Here is a 21,903-nt window from a genome sequence, read left to right as displayed (position 1 = left end):
TAAAAATCCAGACTGACCCAATCATTGTCCTATTACACAGGGTCTTCCCCTTACAGGATAAAGCCAAAAATGCATTTAACACTGCATCTATTTCTCTTTAAATATTCAGAGCCTATGTCCACTGGTTAGGAATTATCTGTCTAACACTCACAGAATCACATGGTCTTCACCTAAACTCTGTCTCTTCTGCTCCAGTGGCTCCTTTTGGTGCTGCTGGACCGGATGCCCATTTTCCACTGCTGTTCCATTCAGCAATTGATCATTTTGAGGACTGATACCAAGCTGTATGTCCAGGATCTCCTAAGAAAATAAAATGTTAATCCTTCACTATGAAAGCACTTTATACTTTCATTTCCAATGGAATAAAGCCTCCTAAATACTAATTGTAGTACTTACTTCAATTTGTTCACCTTGTCCATCAGGTTCATCAGTATCAAGTGCCGAAAGCTCTAACTCAATATCCCTATCAGGCTTAGTATCGCTTGCATCTTCTGTATAATCACTCTGTAATTAAGAAAAATGCTGATTTTATACCTGTGGAAGCTGGGGTTTCCCTTTTAGATTAAAATGGGAATCCCAATGATTGAAATAAAGAATTATATAAGAAATCTGGTACTACAATTTTATTTCTATTCAGAGTTTTAAAAGCAATCATCCACCATAAAAAGGCACACTAACATGCACTAAGTAATGGCAGAAACCAACACAACAGCAACCAGCAAATACATTAAGCATGAAGCTGGGAGAAGTTTTACCTCTCCATTTCTCAGTTCAATTTCCTTGCTTAGAAGATTTAAGCTAAGGTGACGGCCTTCATCCAGGGAATTCCACTTCTGTTGCATGGCCAGAGCATTGGCCTCCCTCTGAAGAAGCAATGAGTTACTCTTGGCCTACAGGAAAGGAAAAAAAAAGGAAAGTTAGCTTCTAACTGCCATTTTTAAAGAATTCAAAGCTGAGCAACACAGAGCCTACCTGCTGAAGTTCAATGCTCAAAAGGTCTCCAGTACTGGAATGCTTTCGATGACCGGATAAATCGGTAACAATGAATCTGTCCCTTTAAAGAGAAACATGTTTACATTTATAAAAGTGAAATCAGGAAGCACCTAAAGCAGTAATGGCCATATACCATATGTGTTTTCAGTAATGTATCAACCCTGAAAGTTTCAGTTGTCATTCCAAATGTAAATTTTTTTCAGAAATTTGTTATATAGCTAAAATCATAAAGCATACTTCATGAATAATTGGGGGGTAGGATCTATACTCTGAGGATAACGTACAGTCTGAGAATAGAGAATCCAAGAGAATTAAGAGTAACATTACCGTTCAATATAGTGTGCTGATGATGTGGCCTCGTTACCGTATGAACTCCACCTTGAATCAACAGCATTGACATAAGGAACATAATCTATAGAAATGCAGAAAAAAATAATGATCACAAAAGTGAAAAATCAGTATATAAATGTGAACATATATATATATATATATATATTTTTTTTTTAAAGATTTTATTTATTTATTTGAGAGACAGAATGGGAGAGAGAGCATGAGCAGGGGGAGGGGCAGAGAGAGAGGGAGAAGCAGGCTCCCCGCTGAGGAGGGAGCCCGATGCGGGACTTGATCTTGGGACTCCAGGATCATGACCTGAGCTGAAGGCAGTCGCTTAACCAACTGAGCCATCCAGGTGCCCTGTGAACATATATTTTTAAGAAAAGATCTCTATTTTATCTAACCAGCCATGTTCTTCTGGCTAAACCATGTAATTCTGAGTTTTCTGGGATTATTAATGGAGGGAAATGTTCTGTACCTCACAAAATGAAGATTAAAAAGCAGTGTTAGAACATATCAGTATTAGTTAAGGGGGATTACCTGATACACTGATAGGCTTAGTGGCACTTCCTTGGGAAGCAGTGGCCTGGACAGGATCCGTGGTATGGTAACCTGTACGTGAAGATCTGGAAATTGCACCCCATTTTGAGATGATAGGTCCATCACTAAATGGAATTATTGGGTCTTCTTCTTTTGTCCTTCTCTGGGTTTCAAATAAATGCACTCTTCTCTTAACATCTCCACTGTCCAGGTCCTGCATAAACCAAAGAAAATCAATAAAGGGATTGCTGGCAATTACTTCAGCTAGTAGTACAGATTAATGCTTTCAAAAGACATGTAATTAAGTTTTCTGGTAAATTTAACACTAGCTATAGATCTCAATGGTAATCCAACATCTATTTTAAACCACCGAACTATGCTCAAATAATTTAAACATCAAATGCAATTTATTTCAGACTTACCTAAATATAACTCTGCTGCTTACAGAGGAGTTATATAGCAACAATATGAAGACGAAAGCATTCAATCACTCTAAAACTTCAGTCAACATGCATGATATCCCCCCGCCCCCCCAAATCATACCATTAATACAGCATTTGAATTAGCAATTACATCTCTGGGCTCTGAATCGATGGCATTTATACAGGAGCCTATGGTGCCACAAGACCAGGGAGAATAATGAGAAAGATGATCTTCTTCAAATTTTGTACCACTCACGCTCTCAGAGAACTGATTAAAAAAAAAAAGGCATAGTCAATTAGTACAAATCAAACTTACAAACTTGTTAACTAATACAAAGTAACAATTATAGAATATACAGGACTTCATATTGAACAGTTAAACCTTCCATAATTAATATAAAAAACTGTCATTAGTAACAAGTAGTATCTATATTCTTTGTATTTATATTATTCATTAATACAAAATAGAATGACTTCTGTTTTTACTTTGTTCTTTCAGTACTCATAAGAAACCCCTGACCGATACCATCAAAACCAATCAACAAATATTTACAGCATGCCTCAAATATGGACAAGGTACTCCAAAAAATGAAAAAAAACAAAAGAAAACACATACACACACCACAGTCCATAGTGGTAGTTTATCATTCTCTTGAGAAAAGACCAACATGAGACTGCGGGAATAGGGGCGCCTGGGTGGTTCAGTCGTTAAGTGTCTGCCTTCGGCTTGGGTCGTGATCCCGGGGTCTTGGAATCAAGCCCCGCATCGGGCTCCCTGCTTGGCGGGAAGTCTGCTTCTCCCTTTCCCACTCCCCCTGCTTGTGTTCCCTCTCTTGCTGTCTCTCTCTGTCAAATAAATAAATTAAAAAATCTTAAAAAAAAAAAACCTATGGGAATATAACGGATAAACCACGCAGGATTAAAAAAAAAAAAAAAAACAACACTCAAAGGCAGCTTTCTGGAACTAGAAGAGAAAGTGGACAAATTTTAAAGGGACTGTCAAAATTATTATAGGATCAGAATATTAAAGTTGTAATAATCATTAAATCTAGTTTACTGATTGTACAGATACAGAAAGCCAAGGCCAAAAAGGTTAAATTACTTATACGAAGTCATATTGCTAGCAAACAGCTGAGCTGAGTGTCAGGGAAATAATTTTTTTTTTTTTTAACGTAATCTCTACACCCAGTGCGGGGCTTGAACTCATGACCCTAAGATCAAGAGTCATATGCTCTACCGGCTGAGCCAGCCAGGCTCCCCAGGGAAATACTTATTTCTTACAGTAAAGTATAAAAAAATGTAAATACATTTTTGTATCAAGTAAGTGGCAACTCATATTACACTGTTGTCAAGATGTTTAGCTGCTTTGAAGAAGTCTAAGGTTTTTTTTTGTAAAGATTTTTTTTAAATTTATTTACTTGAGAGACAGAACAAGTTGGGGAAAGGACAGAGGGAGAGACAGATTCCCCACTGAGCAGGAAGCCCAACAAGGGGCTCGACCCCAGAACCTTGAGATCATGACCTGAGCTGAATGCTTAACCAACCAAGCCATCCAGGTGCCCTAAAGAAGTCTAAGTTTGATGAGAAATTTGGACCTGGTTTAAAAATTCAATGGTTTATTGAACTACTTATGGATGAAAGTATATGTCTAGGATTACTTCAAAATAATACAGAGGGAAGAGGGGTTGTACAAATGAAACAAGACTGGCTAAGCAGATAATTAGGGGTGATGGGTACATGGGGTTTATTATATACTATTCTCTCTACTTTTTATGTGTTTGAAATTTTTCATAAGATTTTAAGAAGTTTTTTATATTAAAGCCTGTAGGAATGGGAAATAAACCAAACTAGAGGAAGTAAAAAAAAAAAAAAAAGTTTGTTCTACATATGAAAGTACTGAAAACAACAGGGCACAGGGCACACTGAAATGATCCTAGTACAAAAACTTGGTTTTGTAACAAGAACAACAGTTAACGGTGACAGAAAACTGCACAAATAAAACAGTAGGCATTTCTGCACCTTTTGTGAAGTAGGGAAGAAATGCCTCTGCCAGATTTACTACCTGGGCAAATTACTTAATTTCTCTGAGTAAGATTCCTAAAAAAAAATAGAGATTTAATACCTGCCCCCTAAGATTTTTGTGAGAATTAAATAAAATAGCATTATGTAAATGCTTAGTACAGTGCCTGGCACAAGTAGGTGCTCAATAAATGGTAGATATACATCTTATTAATTAAAACCAGAAAAACAATGAGAACTACACTGCTGCAAAGACTCAATTCTTGGTGGGAAGAGGATTGTGATTTCATGGTCTTCTGAGTCTGACAATGCCTAACTGTACTGCTCATTACATGCTCAGTGTTCACGGAACTAAGCAGACTCGACTGCACACCAAACCACTGCAAAATGGCCAACACAGCTAAGCCTGGTTTGAAGGAGTGCTCTGAGGTCAGGTGTCTGACCTGTCCTTGCAACATGAAGTGATTAAGACCTTTCTTACATCAGTGCGAAAGTCTACACTGAATAGAGGAGAAGGTGGTGTTGGTGACTGTGTTGCCACAGGAAGAGTTGAAGAGACAAGAGGTGCTTTCTGAGTGTGGTACTGTGCCCACTGCTCTGGCTTTCTTCTTATCTGCTCCTCGCAACTGGTCTTCAAATGACCACAAGGTTCCTAAGGGGGGATAAAAGAAACAATCTTAATCATCTAGGGAGCAGTAAATAAATTTAACTATGCTCTGCGGAAATAATGTTAACAGTTTATTATATCGTTGGGACCAAAAAAAAAGAAAAAGTACCGTAGGGAAGTCACTTTAGTCTGTTCTCCACACATTTAAATGGAAGGGTTAATATTGAGTCCAGTGATGTTAAAAGTAATATCCGAGCACTCAGTTTTTCTGGTTTAGGGAAGTCATTTCTGCCTACATGGGGATACTGAAAATAGGCCCTGTCCTATTTTGGAGATTTCTTTTACTTTGCCCTCAGTTTCCTATCCAAGCATAACATTTATTGAGCATTAATATGTATCAGGTCCCATTCTAAGGGCTTTTTCTGATTTAATCCTCACAACAGCCTTATGAGGTAGGTACCACTATCACTGCCACCAGACGTGAAGAACCTGACACAGAGAAGTCATGTAACTTCTGTCCGTCACACAATTCGTAAGTGGAGGAGCCAGGAACGGTACCAGGGTGGTGTCCCTGTGTGTGACAGCAGGCTCTTACCCACCACATGACAGTAGTGCTCTCCTATTTCCGTCATCACTTACCCTTGGTAAAGGCACACTTGTCCTTGGCTCGCTAGGTGGCTGACAAGCCACGGAGTAATACGCATCTAGTGAGTTATATCTGTCTCGCAAGGACGCCTGGTAAACAGACGAGGGCATCACGTCCATTGGAGGTAAGGAACTGCTCCGAATAATGTCGTCTCGCGGGTACACCGGCGGGCGCCAGATGCGCCTGCTGTCATACACAGGCGCGTACATTCCAGAAGGTACTGGAGGAACTGGTCCGTATGGCTGCGGAGGAGGGGGCTGGTAAGGAGAAGAACTCATTCGATCTCGAGGGGAAAATGTGCTGTACTGATCGGCATATGGCATAGAAGCAGGTGGGAGGGAGGACTCTGGAACATGACTGGACCTCACAAAGCGAGGAACACAGGGAGCCACACCGGCTGGCACCGTTGGAGGGGGTGCGTAGTAGCCTTGAAAATCAGAAAGAGGAATACTTAATGTAATCTCAGTAAAATCCAACATTTTACAAAGGTTTAAGTCTAAAGCAGCCTTTAATGTGGGAAAAGGAAGTAAGCTTTGAACCTTAATTACCCCTGCTTTAGAAAGAAACTACATGCTTTCAAGACATAACTACTATATGAAAATCATTAAAGTTCACTATTTTGTTAAACTGCTCCTCAAAAACCCAAGACAGAGCTATTAACAGATGGCTGGTAAGTTTCCTTCTAGGGCATCTATTGCCACAGGTTTTGGATTAAGTAATTAGTTACATTATTGACTCCTAACTTTTGGGGAGCAGAGATTAAAGAGCTTTCAAAATCTATGTAAGTTGTGCATTGTCTTTCCAAAATTATACATAAGTATATATAAGCCAAACATTCTGCAAACTGTTTCAAGGGATTCACAAAACTCCCTGAAGTTCATCCATGGACCCTAAATTTGATGCATAGGAAGGAGAATCTTAAAACTACTGGCATGTAGAATCATCAATTCTTAGGGTAGAAAGAAAACTTAGTCCAAAGCATTAATTTTTTTTTTTTTTTTTTTTTTTAGTAGGCTCCATACCCAACAAGGAGCCCAACACAGGGCCTGAACTCATGACCCTGAGATCAAGACCTGACCTGAGATTTAAAGCTGGACGCTTAACCAACTGAGCCACCCAGGCACCCCAATTAATTCTTTAATGCAGATATTCTAGGTACGTGATTAAGTGATTCACTTACTTACCTAAGGACAACAAATGTTATATTACAGTTTTTTTTTCTTAGAACTATCTAAAATTACTTACCTGTCTGTGGGTACTGTGGGACTTCAAAGGGTATCTGAGTCCTTGGATCTTGAAAATACTGAATGTTTTCAGAGTGCTGAGGATATACTGGTACTCTAGTTATAAATGGGCTGGATTTTGGAGGCACAGAATTCAGCTCTGTTCCAACATTAGAAGGCCCAGCTGAGGTAGCCGCTACATTACTTACAGGAGTCTTGGGTGGAGAGCCAATTTTACTGGAGAGAGAATTTATCAAGAACAAAGAATAAATCACTGTCTGTAACTGTTGTCTTCCTCAGAAGGAATTTTTCATAAAATTATATAGTGAACCACTAACAGGAAAAACTTTAGGTACTTCCATAGCGAAAAATTAGGCAATGAATTTCATTGCCACCTTCCACTGCTCATTCATAGAATCATAGTAATAGATCTCATATTCTGGTGAAGGCAAAAAGAAATGCAAACAAATCCCAGGCACTAATGTGACCCATCAATCCCTTTTTACTTATTCTTAAACAACATATTTTTCCTAGAGAAAATAAAAAAAAATTACTCAGTTCTCAACAGAAGAAATATACAGTTAACCCTTGAACAACACAGGTTTGAAATGCACAGGTCCACTTACATGCAGATTTTTTTCAATGAATACAGTACTATAAATGTATTTTCTTTTTTTAAAAATACTTTTTGTTTTTTTTTAAGTAAACTCTACCCTCAATGTGAGGTTCAAATTCATGACCCTGAGATCAAGAGTTGCATGTTTTACTGACTGAGCCAGGCACCCCTCCTTATGTTTTCTTTTTTTTTTTTTTAAGATTTTATTTATTTATTTGAGAGAGAGAATGAGAGAGAGAGCACATGAGAGGGGGGAGGGTCAGAGGGAGAAGCAGACTCCCCGCCGAGCAGGGAGCCCGATGCGGGACTCGATCCAGGGACTCTGGGATCGTGACCTGAGCCGAAGGCAGTCCCTCAACCAACTGAGCCACCCAGGCGCCCCCCTCCTTATGTTTTCTTAATGACATTTTCTTTTCTCTAGCTAACTTTACGGCAAGAATACAGTACATAGTATATATAACCTATAAAATCTGTGTTAATCAACAATATGTTATCGGTAAGGCCTCTGGTCAACAGTAGGCTATTAGTAGTTATGTTTTTGGGAAGTCAAAACTTGCACTCGAAATTCGGACTGCACAGGGGTTGTGTTGTTCAAGGGCCCACTGCAGTCCACCAGAATTCTTTGGGACAAAGAAGACAGACTGTAAAAGAAAGGTTGTTCTATTAAGAGCTAGACAGACATTTTGAAATGTAAACTCCTTGAGAAAAGGCCATTTTTGTCCTTTTGGGGAGGAAGGGGCAGAGGGAGAGAGAGAGAATCTTAAGCAGGCTCCAAACCCAGCACAGAGCCTGACGTGAGGCTAAATCTCACAACCCTGAGATCGAGACCTGAGTCAAAATCAAGAGCTGGATGCCTAACCCACTGAGCCACCCAGGGGCCTCATTTTTGTCCAGTTTGTTAATTGCAGTCTCTCCAGATTTTTGTTAAGTGTTATATCTACAAGAATTCCTGGCACACAGTAGTTCCTCAGTAAATATCTGTTGAACAAATGAAACAGTTCCTGCCACATAGTAGGTAGTCAGTAAATAACTAGTGGATGATCAAAATGCCAATATATGGTTACTCATTAAACTGAATACATAAACTTATTATTTTTTTTAAACAAAGGATTTTCTTTGTTGAGTCACCAAGCAATCAGTTCCAGAGGATCTCATCATGGCTTTCTTATGTCCTATTAAGAAGGACGTCCAACTTTAGGGCACCTGGGTGGCTCAGTCAGTTAGGCATCTGCCTTTGGCTCAGGTCATGATCCCAGGGTCCTGGGATCGAGCCCACATTGGGCTCCCTGCTCAGTGGGGAGTCTGCTTCTACCCTCTCCCTCTGCCCCTCCTCCCTGCTTGTGCTCTCCCTCTCTCAAATAAAATCTTTAAAAAAAAAAAGTCCAACTTTAAGAGCTTAGATATGTGGTGGCTCCAGAAAATGCATTTGTTAATGATGCAGGAATTCAGTATGCTGCATCCCAAGTAGAGTAGAGGGTTTTTCTCAAACTAGAGAAGCCCTTTTAAAGCTAGAATATAAACAAGGAGTATGGGCTGCTTTTAAGTCTAACACAGCAGATTAGTCTAGCAGATGTTTACTTCTATGTGTAAAATGAAAATAACTAAGGAACTGTGGGTAATAATAGTAGATACAAATTTACTGACTTACAGTTTAAAGATATTTTAGGGCTATGTTTATTCTTTGCAGTTAAAGGCAACAAGGAAAATAATTAGGATTTCCTTATAACAGTAATATACTAACTTACTGAGCAATTACTGAGCACATTCCAGGCACTATGCAATGTGCTTTACACAGGTTTTCTGGTCCTTCCATATCAAAATGTTATATACTATAAAATTTGGGTAAGTACTTTGAAATGGCAAATTTTTAGACTTGTCAGCAAAAAAGGTATCAAAATCCATGACAAGATTCATAGATTCATAGCCTAATGAGATCGTGCAAACTATCTGTAAAAATCAGACTTAAGGAAAACGCTAGCCTTCAGTCACATTCCAGTCAGGCAGCTAGATTCCTACAGCTGTAGCCTACAGGACTTTCAGGATTCTAGGCTCTTCCGCAGCATGCCTCTCCTGCGTACATGATTTTGCCTGTGATGCTTCCTGTACTGAGGAGTCCTTCCTTCCCAACTATCCATGTTTCTGGAACTAGCCAGGTATTCTCTAAGGAGCCTTCCACAGTGACTTCCTGCAGAATGGTATTCTTTTTTTGTGTTCTAATAATACTTGGAACACAACTCCATTATAGTACCTCTCAGAATATATTGTATGGTCTGTTTACATCTGCATCCCAAACCACACTGTAAGTCCCATCTTAGAAGCAGGGAGTAGTATTATCTAGTTCATTTTCATTACATTTCCACCAAGTGGCTGGTGTTGGGTACGTGGAAGATCCATAATTTTTGAAGGAATGATTGAGATTTTTTTTTTTTTAAAGCTTTTATTTATTTATTCATGAGAGAGAGAGAGAGAGACAGAGGCAGAGGGAGAAGCAGGCTCTCCGCGGAGCAGGGAGCCTGATGCGGGACTCAATCCCAGGACCCTGGGATCATGACCTGAGCCGAAGGCAGACGCTTAACCAACTGAGCCAGCCAGGCGTCCCTGATTTAGATTTTTTAAAAGTTTTTTCCCTAGTCTTATCATTTAAAAAACTGAGATATAATTTACCTTTTGAAGGTATACAATTCAGTGATGTTCTGTATGTTCACAAGGATGTACAAGGACCATCACCACTAATCCTGAGACACTTCCATCAGCCCTGAGAGAAATCTCTCCTTGTTAGCATTCACTCCCCAGCCCCTGACAACCACTCATTTACTTTCGGTCTCTATGGATTTGCCTATTCTGGACAATGACATAAATGGAATTCTGTAATGTATGGCCTTTTATATCTAGCTTCTTTCACTTAACATAGTTTTCAAGGTTCACCATACTGTAGTATGTACTAGTACTTCACTCCTTTTTTATGGCTGAATACATTCCACTGTATGGTTATAAAACAGTTCTACGTTACCTTGCCAAAACCCTTCAAAAGTTCGTTTTCTAAACATATATGTAACACAAGGTCTCCATAATCTGGTGCCAACCTATCTATCTAATCTTATTTTAACCAGCCCCTAACAAAACTTTCAGTTCTAAAGGGCTGGTCTCTTCAATATTCCATACAATTACCTAGTATTACATTATCATATTACATATAATTTTCTAGAAGGCATATAATAAACACTGACAGGGGCAACAAAATCTGAACATGTTAAAACTCAGATTTTAAGACCCTACAATAATACCAAAGCATGAGATTTTAGAGGTGGAAATAACTTTTCAGATTGTTAGAAAGTTGTAAAACTTTTTTCTTAAAGCACCAAAACCCTTTCTTATGCTGAAACCCAACAATATTGGTAATAATAATAACAACAACAACAGATATTTATTGAGTGCTATTGGGCAGGCACTGTTCAAAGCATCACACTTAACAATTCACAAATCCGCACAACCAACATATGTAGTAGTTGCTATTTTTGTACAAATTTTATGGATGAGTAAACTGAGGAAGACAGATTAATTGGCCTAATATCAAACAGCTAGAAAACAGTGAGCCAGAATTTGAACCCAGAGAGTTCGGCTCTCAAGAGGCCCCTCTTAACTACCACACATCATTATGGAGTACAGAGAGGAACTGTTCTGACTGCAGCAGAGGCTGGAGGCTCAGCATCTCACCTTGCTTAGGTTTCTACTTAGTTCCTTTCTGGCCCTTCTATGGACTCAATCCTATTCCACAGAAGTTCAAAGAAGTAAGTGTGGGGAAAAAAAAAACAACAAAAACCAATTCTGGCCCAGCCTCTTTAGTTTATAGTCGAGGAAAACAAAACCCAGAGCTGAAGTAACTTTCTAAGGTCACAGAGCTATTCAACTGCAGACCCAGGACTAAAACTCAAATTTTTTGGCATTTAGTGCTTTTTCTACTATGTGGAACATTCTGCATAAAAATTCTGATTAACTTCTTTTCCTTGGGATAAATAAAAATACTCAAGCATTTCTAAAAAACTCACAGTAACCATTTTTACCTAATACTTACTTTTCAGTGACGGATTCTGCAGAAGGCCCAGTAGCATTCTGACCATTAGTGCCAACCTTCCCCACCTTCTTCACAGTCTCCAGAGCTCTTAACGTACTGTCAGTACTACGTGGGATTAGCTGGGAAACACTGTTTTCTGCATTTGAAATTCCGTTTGTACTTGGAACAATTTTCCCCGTTGTTTCAGTACTTCCTATGACAGAAATGACATTTCCGGCTGTGGTTGTGACAGTGTTGTTTACACCAACTTTATTTAGAAGAGGAAATGTTCTTACAGTTGCATTGATCTTTTTGTTCCTTAATCGATACCTGTTTCAAAAACAATCAACATATCAGTGAATATTTCACTAAATCTTACCCTGAAAGGAGAAAAAAAAAAGACAATGGGAAAAGATTTAAATAGGAGGAACAGCTTTAAAGAAAAGTTTCTTCAGCTAAATATCAAATCAGTCTACATCAAACTCTGCTGTGATAGATGCCACATGAAAATACATATGCCCCCCCACAAACATATATGTAGGCACGTAATTAATACAGCAAGCAAAATACACATGTATTCAAAGAAACCTTTTGAGGGAATAAGAAGAGATTCTTTTGAAAATTTTATATAATTGGAATATAAAGTACATTATATAAAAATGAAAGGAACCATACCAAATTTACTTAGCAATGCAAAATGAAAAGTATGAAAAAGTTGGCAAAGTTCTGTTATTACCAAATGATTAGAGCATTATATAAATTTAAAAAATTATGAAACCAAAACTCATTCTTAAACGCTATACCAAAATATGGAAATTTAGTATTATATTTTTCAGATTAAGTTTATGCCTGAAGTAAAAAGGATTTGGATTAAAGACTTTTCCGATACTAATTTCAGGGTCTTATCTATAGTGGTCAAATATAACACTCTTAATATATAAAGCAATTTGATCTTGGAGTCGATTTAAGAAAATTTGTTTCACTTGTACAATTCAAAAACTTCATTATAATGTAGTCCTAGTCAATGTTTCCTCTAATACTTTAAAGTGATGAACAACTGTTACATGAAAAGAAAAACGACTACACACATTTGAAGTCATAATTACATAAGCCTAAATTAATCTGATATTAATGTTATACATAATCAAACATATGGTAATTAAATATAAATAGCGTTAGTGATGAGCAATGCCTTCACAATCCCTCCCTTTCAGTCCCTCAATATCTACAAACAGCCTTATTATTCAATCCTGCTCTTCTCCCTCCCTCCCTCTCCCTCTGTCACACACACACACACACACACACTGACAGAGGCATGTGGAGCTCAATAAAAGACAAGTGTCCCCAGACGAGACTGGCTGGGGGTGCAGTGACAGAACACAAAGTTTAAAAAAAAAAAAAAAGAAGACAACAGTTATAGCCAATCTACATATGTCATCTCAGAGATATTCTGGGGAACCACTGATTATGAGTAGGGTACAAGCAGACCTATATTTTAGAAAGGCAGTTTGGTGATGTGGAGGGGCCTGCACTTTCCTCAACATGCTCTCTGAAACCTGCTCTTCATTCTTCATCTCAAAGGTTCTTGCACAAAATACCCAGCTGCTCCTTGCTTTCCATCCTCAAAGGACAAATCTCAGCTATCCTTAAGATTACTCTGGCAGGCAAAAAACAAAAGGTTTAATTGTGAGTACCTTAAAAGAGAAGAGTTGTAAGAAGTAAAACCTTAACTAAGGGAGGTAAAGTAAGTGACAAGTCAGGATACATATTAGACTTCTAGCAACTAGGAAGCTAAAGACTTGGATTTAGGATCTGGCCCTCACGCCTGAAACAGCCACTTATTTCCTATTCTTTTAAAATCATCTTTGAGCTCCCTGAAGTACTCACTCCCTGCCTCACCCAGCTTTGAATCCACTATCTACCATTAATTCCTCCCTTGTAAGTACCTTCAACTCCCCCTGTTGGAACTCACCTGGTAAAACCCTAATCTGATTCTTCACTTACTCTCTTATTCTGGGCCTGCTCCGTGGCAGCTGAATGTTGGTGGAGAAAAACTATGCCATCATGGCTCTCTAGACTCCCTTCAAAATTATGATCAATTATTTAAAATGGCCAAGCAATACATTATTACACTTCTCTACTAAATTCACTTTCCCATCTCTAACATCCTTTCCACCTCCACTCTCCACAGCTCCTCCACCACTGATGATACCACCTCCCACTTCAGAGAAAATAGTTGAAACCAGAGGAGAATTACTTCTTTCACCACCAAGTCCAGTAACCTTCCTGCATCTGTAACCACATGCTCCTCTGAAAAAGGGATGAAGAGCTCCTGGCTCCTAACTCAGGCCAATCTTGCCGCTTGGGTTCTACCCAGGGCCCATCTCCACTTGAGCCCCAGGTCCCAAGCCCATCTGCCTTTGCAAAGACTCCACTCCTGTAACGATCTGTTGTTCTAGGGCATCATCACTTCATTCAGGTGTCTCCGTACATGTCATATCCTCTGAGATACCTTCCCAGACCATCTTATCTAAAATATCTCCCCTTTCCCAATCGTTCTCTTTCTCCATACCTTGTGTTATTTTTCTTCATAGCACAGAGCAGTACCAAATATCATGCTTTCTAATTATTTGCTTTATGTCAATCTTCTCTACTACAGTGTAAGCCCCATGAGAGCAAGGATTTTTGCCTTTCTTACCCACCACTCTACCTTCAGCACATCATACAGTACCTGTGCATACTAGGTGTTCAATAAATATTTGCTGCATGAATGTGGAGTAAGCCTCTAACTTCATATGGCCAAGAGAACAAACTACTGATTTTCTACCCCAAAAGCATTTCCCATCTCAGTAAAATACACTACTTGGTTATGCAGGTCCCAAACCTTGGAGTCATTCTTGATTTTTAAAGTCCACATTCAATCTATCAGTTTTATCAACCCTACTTCCGAAATACATCCCAGTCTGATCACTTTTCATCATTTTCATTACTATGGTCCTAGGACCAAGATACCAATCCTGTGCCTCAACCACTGTAGTAATTTAATTGGTCTCCAGCCATGCACTTAGTGACATTTCTAAGACAAAATTAAAATCTCATTGTTGCGGGTTGGCTGGCTGGCTCAGTTGGTAGAGCATGTGACTCTTGATCTGATCAGGCTCCTGAGTTCAAGCCCCATGTTGGGCATAGAGCTTACTTAAAAAATAAATAAGATTTGGGGCGCCCGGGTGGCTCAGTTGTTAAGCATCTGCCTTCAGCTCAGGTCATGATCCCAGTGTCCTGGGATCAAGCCCCGCATTGGGCTCCCTGCTCAGCCAGGAGCCTGCTTCTCCCTCTCCCACTCCCCCTGCTTGTGTTCCCTCTCTAGCTGTGTCTCTGTCAAATAAATAAAACCTTTAAAAATAAATAAATAAATAAGATTAAAAAAAAAAAAACCCAAAATCCTCATCATTGCATTTGAATAAAACCCTACAATGGCTTCCAAATTCCTCACCATGGTCCATAAAGCCAGTATGATCTGGCCCTTGCCTACCTCTCCAATCTTATCTTTTGTTGTTCTTCTCATTCTCCATCTTCCAGACACACTGGTCTTGTTTCTAGTTCCCACGCATGCCAAGTTTGTTTCCACCTCAGATGTTCTTATTTTATCAGTAACTGAAATTGTATTTACATGTTTACTGTTCCTCTTCCTCCACTATAAGCATCTCAAATAGTACCTGGCACTTAACAATCATTTTTATAAATATCTGTTGAACTGGTTGATCCCAGGCTTTTGACACTCTCCAGAATGCAGCAACTCTTGGAAACACGATTCTAATACTCAGGAGACTGTTGGGAATTTACATTTAGTTTGGTTAGAGAGATGCATAATAGTTAAAGCAGGCTGGAGTAAAATTTATTTAAGTAAAACAAATGTTTGCTCCTGGTGTATTATGTGAAATAAGACAAAGGTTCTACCCTCAAAAACTCAGAGATAGGTAGCAACGTGTATTTTTTTAGCCAATAGGATAGTGACATCTTCCACCTCCTTAATCCTTGGTATCATCCTGTTTTTTCTTCTTTTTTCACACACCAACAGAGACTGTGAGGCTGGCTGGAAATAGGAATTATAGATTATTTGCTCTTTCAACATAAATATACTGAATTTACGTATCAGATACTTGCTAAGTGAAGAAAATATCAAGATTAATTACCCATAGGATAAATGAAGTCCAGTGAAAATACACACATGCAAATAAATAATTGCAGTATGACAAGAGAACTGGATGTTACAAAGTATAAAGCACTACACCGGCACAGTGAAGGAAGCAACTAACACTGCCTGGGAAGTCAGGGAAGTCCTCAGAAGGAAGCTGACATCAGAGTATGACTAAGAACAGGAGCTCTCCAAATAGAGAAGAGAAAAGCATATGATATAGAGGAACAACATGTGCAAGGGAAAGAATGAAAGAATTTGTGTAGTAGTAAACAGTGATTAACAAGATGTACCTTAAAAAAATAAAAACTGCAAAAGGTAGAGTAAGGCTGGAAAGCTAGATTAGGACCACCAGATCCTGTGATATACTGAGGAACCAATTTAGAATGTAAAACAGAAGATGGACATGATTAGATGCTTATTTGCAAAAGAAAATCTTGGTAGCAATGAAATAGCCAGGTTGAACATAAGGAGATGCCAGGTTAAAGGCCATTAGAGTACTAAATTGATAAATTGGGTAAACACATGTGAAACACTAAAAATGGTACCTCACACCAAATGAGACCAATTAATTTGGCTATGATTATTTTTATACTACTACCATTATAATTTCAGACAAGAGATAATAAAATTCTGAAGTAGGTAATGGAGATGGAGAGTAGAAAGCCAGCTTGAAGACATAAGAGATAAAATGGATCTTCAGCTGGGGTACCAGTTATGGGTCGAATGGCAATGAAATCACAGTTTCTCCTCTGACTTTGTTAAGTCTAAGTACACCCAAGCAAGGTCCCCTAAAAAGTTCTACTTTCGCTAAGAAGCTCTATTTCAGGTATGGGCAAGCTCAATAGATCTCCTAGAATCTCAAAAACCAGCCCAATATAAAACTCTATATACAGAGAGGCTTAGACTGGGTGCAAACAGCATCTTTTTGTCTTAGGACTCCTATAACCTCTCTAGACTCTTCCAGTAGGGGGAAAACAGAGAAGAAGCATGTTTCTACTCTTCTTTTTAATGCACACACACATATCACCTATCATATTGCTGCTGCTGCGGAGCTCATTACGTACAGGGCCCAGTGCCAGCAACTGAGGAGAGGAGACTGTAATCAACAAGATAGATACAGTCCATTGAGCTTACACAGCAACAAGGCAGACAGTCAATAGATGAGGGGTCAGCAAGCTACCTCTTGTGGGCCAAAATTGCCTGTCTCTTGTAAATGAAGTATATAGCTATGCCCGTCTTATGCACTATGGTGGCTTTTTTGCTACAATGGCAGAATTGAGCGGTTGTGACAGTTCACTGCATGATCCGCCAAAATGAAAATATTTACTATCTGGACCTTGACATAAAATTTACCATAAGTTAACCATAATTTTGATAAGCATGATAAAGAGGAACCTGGTTTAGTATGTAATATTGGGAAGACCCCCCAAAAAAGTGAAGGATAAGCTAGGCAAAAGAAAAGCTCCAAAGGCAAGGCCCCAAGGAACAACATGACGTAGAAGACCTAAGGTGGGAAGGAACATGATGCATTCCAGGCACTGTCAGAAGGTAAGCGTGGCCTGAGTATAAAATATATTCAGGAGCACTGTGAGATGAGATCAGAAAGGTAGGCATATAGATGATGCAGGGTCCACAATCTAGATTTTATAACTTTATCCACAGGGTATGAGAAACCACCTGTTTCTCATTATCTGCAATGAGCTTAATGTACAAAATTCTCCCTGTTTTGTGGGGAATGATGGGTTTGGGGTAGGCAACAATAGCTGTAAGAAGACTAGTTAGAAGGCAATCACAGATCGAGAAAAGGGGATGATAATTTGGACTATAAGGATGGAAAGAAGAATTGAGAAACATACAGGCAGGAAGCTGAACTGACTTGTTGACTAAGTAAGACAAGCAGATGAAAGGTGACAAAGATGGTGCCTTTAACATGGCATGTATAACTGGCTGAACAGTACACTGGGGGAGAGCAGAATGAAAGGTGGGAGAGGATGTATGGGAGGAGAAAATTAGCTCAACTTGAGCTTCAAGTGTCTAAAAACAAAAGGGAGATGTCCACTAAGAGTTGATACACAGGTTGCTTCAATAGAAAGGCTGGAATCAATTTTTTGGCAACAGAGGCACCTGAGTGGCTCAGTTGGTTAAGTGTCTGCCTTCGGCTTAGACCATGATCTCAGGGTTCTGGGCTCCCTGCTCGGAGGGAGGGGGATGGGACAACTACTGCTTCTTCCTCTCCTTCTCCTTTGCCCCTCTCCCCCGCTCAAGCTCTCTCTCTCTCGCTCTCACTCAAATAAAGAAATAAACCCCCAAAAACAAAAAACAGAAACTTGGACAATACCTATGCTAAAAAGACCAAAAGCCATAAAAAGAAAATGTATCTGCTGTACTGTTTTACCTGGGACTTTGCCGTTATCTTCAACTGAACCTGACAAATAAGATTGCACGGAGGGGTGTTTTGTTCTGCACAGGTGCTTAACAAAAACATGGATTCCAGCTATACAATGCTTTAAAGTATGACCCTTGAATAAGGTTCTAAATCACTTATCATGTTAATCTTGCTCCCAGAAGTGAGAAGGTATAGTTTCAAAAGAAAAGATTATCTTGCAATCTAAGGAACTCTACAATGTGAACTTAATCACATCTGCAAAACCCACCATAAACTTTGAGACTACACAGGACACTTTCATAATGACCCCAAATTAAACCCATATGAAAAAGAATTTTCATAACTTACTTTTCAAGCTCTTCCTGAGAATGGGCAAAAGTACAATTTGTTCCTCGGGGACACCCTCCTTGCTGACGCAGATCTCGGCACATGCTAGTCTTGTATTTGCTGTTTGGCTGAGGCTACAAAAAAGAAAATCGGTGTGTGGAAAAGTGAGGACTCTTGGGATTTCAGAATTTTATGATTTACCGCTTTAATTCTTTTTCATGTTAGAGAAGTAATTCTTGTGCTGAAGCAACTGCCATTCCACCATTTCCCATTAGGCATTACACGGGGTAACTCTGAACTGCCATTTTAAATATTCCTTCTGAGGATTATCTGAAACTGGTTCAAATGTTATGTCTATTTATTTGTCAGGCAACATAATGCCCACAAAAATACAAGATTTTCTCCTCAATTCATTGCTGTCTTAAAATGATATCAAAACAAATGATTTAAAAAGCACTTAAAAAGCCATAAGCTTTGTCCACTTAAAACTTTCCCAGGAGAGGTAGAATATAATTTCCCCTGAAAGTGAAAATTTATGAAACTAATTTATTTGTCAGCTTGAGGGTACAGCTCTCTTCTTAGGCTTGGAGCTGTTTAAGTTCATAAAAACAATGAGGCAAAATATAAAAGCCTCATCATAACAGCTATAACTGCATCAAAATTTAAGATGGCATTGTAATTTCTGTGACCTTAATAAAAATGAAACATTTATCTGTCAGTTAATGTTTGAATATTATAATGTTTTCTAATAGAATAAGGGTAAAAGAGTGCAAAGATCACTTTGGAGTAGATTTGATCCCAGCTCTGTCACTTACTGTCACCAGGACCTTAGATTTGTTATTTAACCTCTTTGAACTTTAGCTTGGGAACAGCAATTATCTTGCAGGTGGCTGTGAGGATTAGAAATTATATAAATAAAATACTGAACATAGGAACTTGGCTCACAGTGACGTAATAAGTGGGCATAATTATTAGAATAAAAGATTATGCCTTAAGCAACTCCTTCTAAAGTACATTGCAAATATTTTAAAAATTCTAACTCCACACATTTACAAACAGATATTCATTTGTACGAGAGCAATGGAGAAAAAAGTGACGATTTCCCTACATTAGAAAAGAATTAGACAAAATATCTGGAAGGAATCATTGAGCTATACTTGGTCAAAACATTGACAGTGAACTCATATTCAAAATATTCTCCCAACGGGGGTGCCTGGGTGGCTCAGTCATTAAGTGTCTGCCTTCGGCTCAGGTCATGATCCCAGGGTCCTGGGGTTGAGCCCTGCATCAGGCTCCCTGCTCAGCAGAAGCCTGCTTCTCCCTCTCCCACTCCCCCTGCTTGTGTTCCCTCTCTCGCTGTGTCTCTGTCAAATAAATAAATAAAATCTTAAAAAAAAAAAAAAAAACACTCTCCCCATGGTTGTGCCATGCTATGAATTATTTATCAGGTATACTAAAACTTGAGTTTCTCTCAAAAGAACAGAGATAATAGAAACCTAAAAGAGCAGAGTCACGTAAGAAGTCCATTAACCGAAAAGCTTGTTCAAGATGTTCAGGATGAAGCTCTGTTAGAGGTAACAGCAGTCAGAAGTGCAATGAATATGCTTACCTGAGGTGTCTCATGGCCTTTCCTACTATAATTTTGTATGAAGTCCACAAGGCCATGAACCACTGTTTTAACAGCTACCATTGCATTTTCTAGCTGCTCCCAAGTTGGTGAAACAGCATCTAAAATAAGCCGTCAAGGGGATGGGGAGAAGAATTTGTTAGCAGTAATTCTCTTGTGTTATTTACCTCAAGGGCAGAAAAAGTATAAGCAACTAAATATTTTTTCACATACCTGGATTAGGGTCTATGTTTGCAAGAAGCTCTAAATGAGGCCTCAGTCTATTTAAGTTAGCTGGGTCACCCGTTCGTTGCAAAACAATTGTCAATTCCTGGACACTCTTTGCAAATGATTCTGGAGACTGCAGCTAACAAAACAGACAAGAGAATGGCTTTTACTCTGCTTCTTATGACACATCTATATTCAGATGCTTCATTTAGTCAACATACTAAACAGGTTTTCAAGTGCCTTCAGATTCCATAGTAGGAGTTATCAATGATGAATGAAATTTTCACCTCAGAATCTGCCCTATGAAATTCATCATTAGACACTTAGAAAACTTACTTATTATAAGCTATATTAGCTCTCTGGGGTCAAAACACAGATAAACAACAGACTCTGAAAGCCAGGCTGCTTTTATGCTACTGTCCTATATGTGCTTCCCTATTGCCTCCCGTCATTTATTTTGAAAGTTAGAAAAATAATAAAAAGAAATAAAGATAAAATAATACACAGTCTGATACTTAAAACACAGGAATCTCCAACTAGTTGTCTCTTTAGTTCCTTTAGAAGATTGCAATGCTCTTCTAAGTAACAGCAATGATATAAAACAAACATCATTTCACAAACCTTATCAATGATAGACTGCATGTGTGATTTATGTGCCAAGTCACCATACAGAAGTGAAGACCACTGCTCAGGTGAAATGCGGAGTCCTGCTTCCATAGCAATATGAACAATTTGGGCATCATGTTCTCTGCGTAATGCTTCATAACTCCGAAATTCCTCCTTTAGCTGCATCAGAGAAGAATCTTCATCCCTTTTGGTAACCTAAGAAATAGAAAGGAGAAAAAAAAACCCCATCAGAATTGGTCTGCTCTCCCTCCTTCTCCAATCAATTCTTTTGGTGGGGGAGAGTACAGATATCAGACACCAGACAAAAGAAGGTGCAAAGAGGAGAATGTCCTTATCACAAATTCTTTTTGGAACAAAGCAGACCTTACATAACCCAGTACATAGTTTTTCCTTCTTTCAATGAACTCAGCAGCTGATAGAGAAGACACTTGTAAACAAAAAATTATAGTATACGTGCTCTTATAATGCTCCATGGCAACATAAAGGAAAGGCAATTAAATCTGACTTGGGGGAGAAGGAAGGGATAACAGAGGAGGCTTCCCCATCTTGAAGGCTGCATGAACTGAGTCTTGAAGAATGAATAGGCATTTCCAGGTAAGAAACAGAATCCTAACAAGAGTAGCACGTGGTGAAATAGAAAAATGAAAGAGCAGAGCACATAGAATTAAAGACTAAGAGGCTAGAGAAGAATCATAGAGGGCCTTATAAACTATGGTGAGAAATTTATATATTATGCTGAAGGGAATGGGAAGCCACTGAGGACTTTTAAGCGAGGAATGAGAGATCAGTCCAATGGGTAGACATATATTAGCACTGCCACGTGATGATTAAGAAATTTTCTATCACCACAAAAATGATCATTAGGGTATTTATACAGCTTTAATTTATACCTGACTTAAGTCATTTAAAAAACATAAATTCAAAAGCTTCCAGTTTCACATACCCTACTGAAACTGTCTAATTCTCCAAACATGCAAGTGTATGACTAGATAATTTTCCACAATAGATATCATTTATCTAAAACTTGCACAATGAAATTTGAAACTTGGCTAGGATTCAGAATACCTAGGACTAGTACAGA

At 38.8% G+C, this 21,903-nt stretch overlaps 1 protein-coding gene and 1 non-coding gene across 6 annotated transcripts in view; both read right to left on the bottom strand.

Moving 5' to 3' along the window:
- RC3H2 (ring finger and CCCH-type domains 2) overlaps nucleotides 1-21,903 on the bottom strand; it is a 50,895-nt gene that overhangs the window by 5,798 nt on the left and 23,194 nt on the right. For 2 of the 5 annotated variants that reach the window (XM_035015864.1, XM_035015865.1), the window contains 15 exons: nucleotides 20,817-21,017; nucleotides 20,202-20,334; nucleotides 19,971-20,089; nucleotides 18,383-18,495; nucleotides 11,472-11,780; nucleotides 6,806-7,020; nucleotides 5,554-5,987; nucleotides 4,789-4,959; nucleotides 2,410-2,556; nucleotides 1,867-2,080; nucleotides 1,321-1,405; nucleotides 973-1,054; nucleotides 756-890; nucleotides 397-504; nucleotides 152-300 (listed from right to left, as the gene is read on the bottom strand). In XM_035015864.1, the coding sequence (XP_034871755.1) occupies nucleotides 152-300; nucleotides 397-504; nucleotides 756-890; nucleotides 973-1,054; nucleotides 1,321-1,405; nucleotides 1,867-2,080; nucleotides 2,410-2,556; nucleotides 4,789-4,959; nucleotides 5,554-5,987; nucleotides 6,806-7,020; nucleotides 11,472-11,780; nucleotides 18,383-18,495; nucleotides 19,971-20,089; nucleotides 20,202-20,334; nucleotides 20,817-21,017 (2,615 nt within the window). The remainder of the gene's footprint in view (nucleotides 1-151; nucleotides 301-396; nucleotides 505-755; nucleotides 891-972; nucleotides 1,055-1,320; nucleotides 1,406-1,866; nucleotides 2,081-2,409; nucleotides 2,557-4,788; nucleotides 4,960-5,553; nucleotides 5,988-6,805; nucleotides 7,021-11,471; nucleotides 11,781-18,382; nucleotides 18,496-19,970; nucleotides 20,090-20,201; nucleotides 20,335-20,816; nucleotides 21,018-21,903) is intronic. The other 3 variants (XM_035015866.1, XM_035015868.1, XM_035015867.1) reach the window with 3 other exon arrangements.
- LOC118018250 lies at nucleotides 20,422-20,533 on the bottom strand. The gene has a single exon (XR_004681340.1). It is a non-coding gene; the product is annotated as a small nucleolar RNA SNORD90 (small nucleolar RNA).

This window comes from Mirounga leonina, unplaced genomic scaffold, assembly GCF_011800145.1.
Source record: "Mirounga leonina isolate KUSES-001 unplaced genomic scaffold, KU_Mleo_1.0 Mir_170, whole genome shotgun sequence".
Taxonomy (NCBI): Eukaryota; Metazoa; Chordata; class Mammalia; order Carnivora; family Phocidae; genus Mirounga; species Mirounga leonina.
This window is presented reverse-complemented; position numbering and strand designations above follow the sequence as displayed.